Below are 10,322 nucleotides of genomic sequence, written 5' to 3' on the forward strand. Positions count from 1 at the left end.
CGCGAGGAACGTATATAACTGCTAATTTCAGCGTCAAAACACGATATTCTTGTTACGTAAAGGAAATATGAGATCCCATTCGACACGATTGAATATAAGAGAATATTTAATTAGTCGCCCGCGGGTAGCTTAACAGTGTCCCTATAAGCCCGGCAGCGAAGGGGTTAAACATCCGCTAATCGCCACCCACGACACCCGAACCCCACCCATCGAACAGACATTCCCATACGCGACGACTTAGCCGCATAATAGGCTATGAATAATTCATCCGTCGTTGCGTAAACGTCGCTAATTACCTCCGTAGTTACAATTAACCCACGACCTTCTCCGAAGAGAATGGAAAAAAGAGGAAGAAAAAGAGAAGTAAGCGAAGAAAAACGAAACGTGGTCGGATACTCACCAAAGGAGGGTAGAACGCGGAGCTGTCCATTCCGATGCTAGGGTAGGGCCCCTGGTCGGTGGTGGACGGCGTCGGCGTGGGGTAGGACGAGTAGGAGGTGGCGGTGGGCGCTAGCCTGGGGTACGCGCCCAGCGCCAGCCTGGCCGCGCTGTCATACTGACAGCTGCACACCGTCTGCCCTGTCACGGGGTCCGTCATCATGGGCCTGCCGTTCTCGCAGCAACCGGGTCCCGTGGTGCCGGCCACAGGGGTGCTCGCCCCTCCGGAGGCGGCCGCGGCCGCTGCACCCGTCGTTGTCGACGACGACGGCGAGAGGGCCCCGGGACTCAACGCGCCCCCCGACGACATCGCCGGCGACGTCGCCGTCGTTGGCTGCCCGCCGCTCACCAGCAGCTGAAAAACAATTCGTTCATACCGTGTTAATACCTGCGCACGCGTGACAACACTCTCGCTTATTCCTTTTCGGATAATATCACATCTGTCATACGACCATGCAAATCGCGTTGATTCAACTTATTCCTGCGCGAGAAACGATTCTCGTTCGCGAAATTACCAAGATTAATAGCCGATATTATGTCCGCAATAATCTAATGATATATGGAATATTCTAATGAAACAGATCCATATGGTAATTCATATGTTATTCTTTCTTGCGCGCGCGCAAAAACTCGCGTCAACTTTATAACAGAGGAGCTTCTAATTGCTACTCCGCGAAAACGTCTCCGGAGGGAGGAGAAACCTCCGTTGCAATGGAAATGACTATATGGTTATATAAATTTAGACTTTCTCTGGAATAACATTTATCGAGTTTCGCTTGATATTCGTACTCGGTCTCTCGAGTGAAATATATATGGCCTTTTACGCGGATTCGCGGTACGTCTACCAAGTATACGAAATTCGCGGGGTTCCACGACCCCGTGACGAGTAATGGCGCGAGTACAAACGGTGGGCGAAAATGCGAATTATTTTTCACGGGGACCGCGTGAATTCGCGAGCGGACAGGCATCGTGGAACACGTCGATGGCTCGATAAGGAACCGGCTAACGACGCTTTTGACGAAAGCGGAGATAAGCGCGGGCGAGATCTTGTCAATGAAGCGGTGAAGTGGCAGTGACACCGAATAATAAGATAATCGGGCAGATACGGAAATTTAATTGAATTAACGCTAAGAAGGACGAGTTTCGAAACTATATCCGATAGATCTGACGTATTACGCGGAGGCAGATAATCGTGGTGGCTCGAGTGGCGAGGCTAGGCCGGCAAAGCTGTACGTAAACAAATCATACGGCAATAAAACGTCGCGCACGGTGTCTCCGTGTAAAATCTCTTCGGCGTTGTGTGTTCCCCTTCGGCCCTTTTTGCCCCCGCCCCCCGGACTCGTGTTACCCCGGTGATTCACGTTACCCCGTGTCGCGAATCGTGGTTTCCGTCAACAGTTCTCGGTTAACACGGTGTATATCGCGGTGTACGGGAGGGGGGGGGGGGGCAAAAATGTCCGCGGCACTCGTAAAACGGGTACATGGAAATAAATTACGGGGGCAAACTCGTCGGGCTTTAAAAATAATTCTAGAGCAAAGGGTTAATGGCGGTAATGACGGTAATTTTCGAAAGCAGGTGATACACACGCTTATCGCCGGGGATCCGATTATAAATGCGTGCTCGATAACTCGATAGCAATTCCGTGTTACTTTAATGGACGATAATCGAGGATGGAGTAGCGGTATCTGTCGTTATTAAACAACAGATGACACACGACAATTAACTCCTTAAAAGGACCGGTTGGACTGGACGAAGGAGATCGAAAGGAAAAGTAACGAGACGTATAATCCGGCTCGGATATCGCCGATCGAAGCTACGAACGGGGGCCGAGGCCGGCCGCGGGGAGGGGAGGGGGACAGAAAAGGGGCAGAGGAAAAAAGGAGGAGAAAACGAGAAATAAACAAACAAAAAAAATATATATATAACGTGTACGCAGAGTTTTTCCCGCGGCTGAAATTATGCGTGCGACGTCGATGTTCCCTCGCGATCAGGGTCCTCCGATAGCAATAATTGTCACGTAATTTCGTATAATGACAGCCGAGTGTGTAGCCGTGAATGCCACTCGGGGCTTTCGAGACCGAATAAATTAAATGGAAATTTATCGTCGTGCCGGCGCACGAATAAGTCAAATTGTTGGCCAGAGCCTTCGCGGTACATCGGCCAATCGTGTTTGCACTTTTACAAACGACGAAATATCGCACGGAAATTACGCTCGTTGCATGCTAATGCAAGCGCGATCGCTTTTTCTTTCTTCCACCTCAAAAATACCCCCTCCACGCGCGGCCGCTCAGCTGTCGCCGCGAGGTGCTCGTATGACAGGGGACCAACGACAGATAGCGAGTGTTTTGTCGTTTGCACTGTTTTCCGCGCGTAATCGTACGAAAAGTGTCCCGGCGTGCTTTATGTAACGAGGGATTGTTACGTTACGATGCGCGATAACTCCCCAGTGGGAATGCAAATGGATGCAAATAATAGCCGATGCACGCTTCGGTCGAGTCTCTTAACGGCGTCGTTTCGCGTGGACCGACGATGACGACGACGACGACGACGATGATGATAACGCTTGGGTGCCCCGTGTCAAAGGAAATTCGCTGCACTTCCTCGCGGGGCACAACGCGAAACGATCGGCTGATGGATTTACCTAGGTCGGGGACAGTCGAGATCGTAAAACCGCACGGTGATTAATATCCGTTGGCGAACATCGTGTCTATATGTAATCGAACAGGCTCGTAATTTGCATTATACCTCGACTGAAGAAAACGAGATCGGTATCACGCAAGGAGAACGGGACATTAGCGCCGCGGTTACCGTTTAATTAAGGTTAATAATTCTTTATAATATACACGCGGATAAATAGACGAAAGGGGCAAGAAAAAAACGGAAGAAGAAGAGGAAGAACGTCTATCTCGTCGATCATAATAGGCGACACGTACCTGTTGCACGCGTTGGCAAAATAAATAAAAGCAACATCGGAATGGGATCGAACGGTAATAAATATGTCAATAGGTTTTAATTACGGCCCGACGAGAATGTTTTACATATTAATCCTGCGTTAACAACTTCGCAACTCAGCGTCTCCCCGTCGCCATCCCCGCGACGTCGTTCGTGGCTGAGGTAGCAGTGGGGCCCCGGAGAAAAGACGCCCCACCCGGGCCAGTCTTAACTGCACCGGGAGCTTCCATTACATTTGAATAATCATACGACCGGTCGGGAACCTCGGCCTATCGTTTTTCCGTAAAATCCTCGCGACCGTGCCCCTCTCCCCCCGCGCCATCGCGGTATCCGCGGATGTCATTCGCGGAGTTCTGCCTATTTAGATAAACGCGCGTAAGGTTAGAACATTTACAAACTATCTACACAGGGTTACCCGGTGGAGTTAAAAAGTGACCGTGAGATGGAAATACATTTCAGTCCGAGTCTCCGTACTCGTCGCCGGTATATCTATCCACGGACGACGTAACAGTCCGTGGAGAATTCGAACACGGGGGATTTTCAGATATTATCGCACACGCGGTAGCGAGATAACTGGTATACCTCTTCCTGCGCGATTGCCGAGGAAATAAACGGACGCGGGTTCCTTCGACCTCAGAAAATTTCACCTCTGGCCCCCTCTGATCGCGGGTCACCGTCGACCCGCGGGGCACGCGTATTAACCACGCGTAGATTCCAAAAATACCTGTCCCGTGTATATTACATCCTCCAGAGGTTTATTCCCCTCGGCTCCGCAAACGAGGTACCGGCGTTCCACGGGCAGGCAACGGTGGCGCGATTCCGCGATTAATCGCTTCCCAAAGGCAGCCTGCGTCGTCGATCTCTCGCGCTGAGTACTCACGAGGGAAGGGTTGCGTACGTACATATATCGCGCGGGCTTCTCCGCGGTAAATTAGCTCGCGGTAAATGAGGATGAAATGAATCCTGGTAATTAATACGGCAGGGGCGTGGAGTTATTTCGAGAGAACGAGCCGGAGCGAGCGAGCGAGCGAGCGAAAGGGTGGAAGCAGACGAGTGGGAAGGGAAATAGAGAGACAGAGAGAAGGAGAGTAAGAGAGGAGAGAGAAAGATGGAGAGTGGATCCGGAGTATCGTCGCGTTGATAAAGAGGGCCTGGGTCCCGCGTATTCCGCTTCCTTCGAGAGGAGAGGATCGGAGCGGAAAGTGGAAGACGGTTGCCGGTCGCATGGCACCTTTTCTATTCGTAGAGTCGAGTGTCGAAATCGGTCGGGAGGCAGGACGCCCACGGGGAACGTGATAAATAGGATGAACGGAAACATTATTTTCACACGCACGATTTTCCTTCTTCTCCTGTCCCCCTTTGTTTTCGCTGTCGGACGAGGAGGCACGGAGAGAGAGAAAGAGAGAGAGAGAGAGAGAGAGAGAGAGAGAGAAAGTGAAAAAGAAAAATCTCGCTCCGGGAGAAAAAGGGAAGAACGAGGGGAAGGGGAAGGGGGCGGGAGGGGGAGGATGAGGACGTCGCCACCGTTTTTTATAACGCGTCCATATCTTTCGCGGCGCGGACGTGTTTACGAAAAACGGGATTCCACGTCGCGCTAAATAGTCGTAAGATATTTCGACGCCCCGTGGCCGCCGGCTACAAATTTCGCCCGATAATTTATCGCCGGCGATACCTAAATAGCGTCCCGCCGTGAAATTGGACGACTCGCCGATCATCCTGCGGATCCATCCTTTCGGCCTCCGATTTTCCCCGCCATTCCTATGCGACTCTCAATTTAATTCCATCAACATCGGCGTATCTTACGCAGCCGACGAGCCACTCTCGCGCGCCGCCTCGCGCCCGAGATCGAGAAGCTCCTCTCGTGGAGCCACCGTCGCGCGAGGAAGGAAGGGGCCCGCCGGCGTGCCCCAACCCTGCCGGCCGCGCACGCACACAGGGACGCACACGGGGTCCCCGCGATATTCCGACGCCATGGTGGAATCTTTAATTAAATCGACACACGTTCGCCATAATCGTTTAGCGGTATCGTCGTTTCTCTATTTCCACGGGCGAAACGGCCCATTCTCGACGGTCGAGGCGATTCCCGAGACTGGTTCGCGCGATCCGAAAGAAGCTGGCGCAAAAATAGACGAGAAAAAAAGCAGAAACCCGGACGGACCGACCCGGGCTCGGAAGGGAACGAGGTAAACCGAACTTTCGTGAACAAAGAGCCACCGGGGTGGTGGCGGAGGAGGCAGAGGACGAGGTGGTGGAACACCTCGAGGCCGTGACACATGCGTGCGCCAGCGTGCGTGTGTGTCCCCGTGCACGCATCGTCCTCTCTCGCTCCCCCACATCGCGTGTCTCTCTTCCCCTCTCACGCCACTCCCGACCTTTCTTCCTCCCTCCTTCACCGCCCGTCCTGCTCTCTTGCTCTCTTTTTCTCTCTATAACCGATTCGTCTCTCACGGAACGCGTTCCGTGGCTCCTCCAGCGAGTCTGCAGCCATTCACGCCCTGCTGGGTTTCCCATCGGAACCTTTTAAAAGCCCGCTTTCACCCCCGCGGCGGCAACCGCCGTCGCGAAAACCCTGCGGATCCAGGGCCCGCGGCAACGGTCCTGATACCTTCGTCCTTCCCCCTGCCGCTGCGCGACGCCACCGTCGCCCTAGTCCGCAGTTCCGACCATCCTTAACCCCTATAGTACACACGCTATACGCGTATGTACTTCTCGTCGACGATTCGACCACGGTGGCGAAACGTTCGCGAATCCTTCGCAAATGAACCACCATCGTTGTAAGGGTGAGACGATTTCTATCAACGCGAAGTATACATTTTAGTCGGGCTATAGAAGGTTGAGCGTGTCGGTTTACATGGAAACGCCGGTTTCGCGTTCGTGATTGACCGTTTTCGTACGCCACGGGCGGAGGGAGAAACGCGAGTGATTGAGAAATAAAATCCAAATCCGGCTACGCAGGAGAGGAACGCTCGATCATGGTAGCCGGATAATTATAGCGTATGTATTAATTGGAAGACGCTTGGAGCGGTCCGGGGCTGGTTTCGAGTGTACGCGCGAGCCAGTCGAGGAGGAGATGGTTCGTGGAAAACGGTTAAGTACGGTTTATCGATGATCCGATGCACGAAGAAGCGATGCGTGACGCAGGTGTAAAGAGAACGCAGCCTCTTTCTACGTCGATGATGAGGAATAATTTACCGGTACGAACGTGTAATTTCCACGTAAGTGCCGCAACCCCTTATTCCCGATGGCCGCGAATTTACAATGTATCGATATCGTGTTCGCTACACTAAATAAACCGGACGCGATCGATGGAATCGTCGCCTGGGCCGGGCGAGCATGTTCTCGAACAGATCGATACATCGTCAGCTTATTAACGATTGTCTCTTAAGCAAACAACGTCGATCTCGAGGGATCGAGAAGAAGAAGAAGAGAGAAAGAAAAAAAAAAGGGGGGGGGGAAGGGGGGAAAAGGAGGGAAAGCGGTAAACAGCGAACCCGTGTGTTAATCGTTCGATCGGTTGGCGCAATCACGAGCCAGGCAACCGGAAGTGCGTCGTCGAGCCTGTAATTTCGTGCCACGGAGACTATCGCGGAGACCGATCGGTCGATAGACATCGTGAAAACGTTTGCAGTATCAGGGGCGATAAAAGAAACTCGGTTAGCTCTTCAACTTTCTCCCAACAATCGTCCGACTGATTAATTTAGACCCGGACCGGGTAATCGTTTCCACGAACTTCGATAGCCATCCCTCCAAGTTCCCGGTTGACACACGTCCCGCGAACGTGTAGAAGCAACTTCGGAAAGCTAACAACGATTTCCTCCATCGCTGTCACGAAACGCGAGTCCGTGCACACAGGGGCGAGCGAGAGCGCGTGCGCGCGATCACGCGCTAGAAACTGAACCGAAGAAGAAGCCAAGGGGTATGGACGGGGTCGGTCCTCCGGAGAACAGGACTCGCCGGTGTAAAGGGTTCTTCATAAACAGGATTACACGTGTTGAAGTTGAGCTAAGTAGCGGTTTGATCGCGAGTTATCGCCGCTCGTGCAAAGTAACCGGAGAAACTTGACAATGCGGCAGCACCTAGAGCCACCGAGCTGCTGTGGGGCACACGCGACGACGAAACGACCAACGCGATAACTCTAACGACCGATCTCGCTGAATCACGCGAGAATTTCCAATTTAATTCCACGTATGCCGAGATACGCGTACACGCGCGGATCCACGGCTTCGTGCACTGAAAACGCGAAGCGGCAGAAGAGGAGAGCGCGCACACGCGTTCGAGAAGCAACGTAGCCCGAGGCTGATAGGAACGCAATACGCGCGCGCAATTCGCACGAAAAAGATGGCGGACCCGGGGATACGAATGGACAGTCTCGACTTCTCTAGACCGATTCTCCCCTTCCGCCCCACCCGCTTCCTGCGCCGTGCCGACTCCTTCCACCTTCCTCCACCATGTGTCTTTTTCTCGTCGCTGAAATCTCGAGTACACAGGGAGCGCAGGAGAGCCTTCTGCAGTCTTCCCTCCCTCCTTCGCCCCTCCTCCTGCACCTCCTCGCGCGCGCGAGATCTTGTACGACAACGGCATTTACGGCCCCCGGACCCCGACCGCCCTTCTTTTTCGCGACAAATTAACCGTTACGCTGATCCCTTCTCTCTCCCTCGCCCTTTAGCAGCCTATCATCCTCTCCTTGTTCATTCGCCGCCGTCGAATCGAAAGCTTAATACGACGCGTCGCGTGATTGCAATTTGTCTCTATCGGTGGTGAATAGAAGTTAATCGGATTTCGAGCCGTGTTATCTGGCTGTCTCCCTGCCGCGTAGAATATTGTTTTTATCTTAAACGTCGCAGCTCGATAAGCATATGCGTTTCAAACGAGTTTCGCGCTCTTCCAGCGACATATTCCGACGCGTAATTGTACCGAGGGAGGGAGCGAGAGGGAGAGAAGGGGAAACAGGAGGGAGGGAAATAAGAAGGTTTCGCCGTGGCGGCGCTGGCGAGTTCAAAGTAGGAATCGAAAATAAAAAGTAACAGAGGACACTCGAAACGTCTAATGATGCACGTTTTCTTTGTCTCCCTCCTCGGGGCGAGTTCAAAGGAAGCTACGATTTTTATAAAGTCCCTATTTATAGCGGGTGAATCGTATCCCTCGATTCCGCGTCGTTCATGGCCGTATAAACAAAGTCGTAACAATGGGAACGAGGAAAAGAATCGCGAGGTTGGAAACGTTAAGCAAGTCGTGATTTCCGTCGGTACCTCGCGCACTGCCAACGACGGCCACCAGATGTCACTGAAATATCGTATAGTAATGACGGCAACGATTTAACGTTAATTACCTCCGGGGGCTAAAGGGCGCCACGGAATGCCGAAGCGGGTTTCGTGAACGCGTTGTGGCTTTAAAAACGTCTAGATGGAAAAGGATGCGCGTCAGGGGCCGGCGAGATCTATTTGAAGCCCTAAAGACTCCGTTAAAGTGGCTGTAACTCGACGTTAAGAAGGCGTGAACGTTAACTGTACGAGTGACGGCTCCGTTGGTATTTTTACGCGGCCTGCCGAAACGCGTTTCTTTACCGACCAACTAAATTTTTACGACAGATTCCGCGTCGGGGAAAATCTTTTGAAAATCTCAGCTCGGTCGTTTGATTTTATTCGATTCGGCGAAAGACAAACGACGAACGATTCTTCTCTCTCCCTCTCTTTCACTGTTTTTCTTTCTTTGTCGCACGTCTTCGTATATTCTCGTCGCGTCTCTTTCTAAACGGTCGCGTTAAAAAGGTCGAGAAACGAAAGCGAGACGCAGGGAGAGAAAAAAGGAAAGAGGGAGAGAGAGAGAGAGAAGAAAGAAAGAAAAAATTAGAGCGCTCTCGCTCGAGGTTCGCGAACGCGGCGCAAAATAAAATTCGACTCAGACTCGACACTCTGTCCCGAGTGAAATTCAATCTACACGATATACATATCGATCGTTTTTCTCAGAAACGACATTCCTAATCGGCCGGGTACAACACTCGGTTGCGGCCGAGAGAGCCCCGGGTCCCCGAGAAATCGTGAAAAGGAGAAGAAGCCCGGCCGAATTCGCGTCGCTACGAGGCCGTGTTCCTATGCGGATGAGACACGTGCACCTTTAAAGAGAAGCAACCGGTTTCCGCGACGTGCGTGTAAGGTCGGTGCAGCAGGACGGTGGTGCCCGGTAGGTAAGTACGTGCGAGAATCCGTGCCGTAATTGCCGATTCCGTCAATCATCGGGCAACCGAGCTTCATGCTTCCACCGAATCTCCGCCGATGCCGGATAAACACACCGGGTAATAACAAAGTATAACCGGATAACGACGGTATAATAACGCGAGTTAACGAAGTGAACGAACCTCGAAATCCCCTGGTCGGTCATGCGATACACGCCATACGCGAGAGACGTATGGAACAGCGAGGCTGATATCTCGCCGGGCATTATTGTAACCGATCACACACCGTCGACAAAGTAATAATTTCATGGAGTAATCGCGCAACAACCACCGGACTTCTGTGCATCGTTACAAATTGCCGCGTATCGAAAGGATGCGGAGAGAGATTTCAGCTCGAGTAGGTATTCCAGCGATCGACGCTCGCTATGCGTCAAGTAAACCGCAATTAAATTTTTCAAGCTTTAATAAAGGGGAATCGCTGCTACGATTCCCAGTTTCTTCGATCGGCACTTGGTTACACGCAACACACGCCGCGCGTTGCCTACTGGAACACGGGGAGATACACGGAATTCGTAAATACCGGGTGCACCGGCGTTGAACAAAAGTTGCAAGACATAACCTCAAACCTGGACGGTAAATCGCAACCATCAAACGGCATTTAATTCCGTTCACCGCGTAATTACCGATTATACGAAAACTGCACACACTGGGGTAACACAACTCGATGCAAGGTCGCACTTTTTTTTTTTTTTTTTTTTC

At 52.2% G+C, this 10,322-nt stretch overlaps 1 protein-coding gene across 2 annotated transcripts in view; it reads right to left on the minus strand.

Annotated features, from left to right (window-relative positions):
- The window catches only part of LOC108550592 (homeobox protein caupolican), a 67,810-nt gene that overhangs the window by 50,784 nt on the left and 6,704 nt on the right, over nt 1–10,322 (minus strand). For both annotated transcript variants that reach the window (XM_017904355.1, XM_017904356.1), the window contains exon 2: nt 401–793. In XM_017904355.1, coding sequence (XP_017759844.1) covers nt 401–793 — 393 coding nt within the window. The remainder of the gene's footprint in view (nt 1–400; nt 794–10,322) is intronic.

Source organism: Eufriesea mexicana, unplaced genomic scaffold (genome assembly GCF_001483705.2).
Source record: "Eufriesea mexicana isolate 0111107269 unplaced genomic scaffold, ASM148370v2 scaffold2917, whole genome shotgun sequence".
Classification (NCBI taxonomy): domain Eukaryota; kingdom Metazoa; phylum Arthropoda; class Insecta; order Hymenoptera; family Apidae; genus Eufriesea; species Eufriesea mexicana.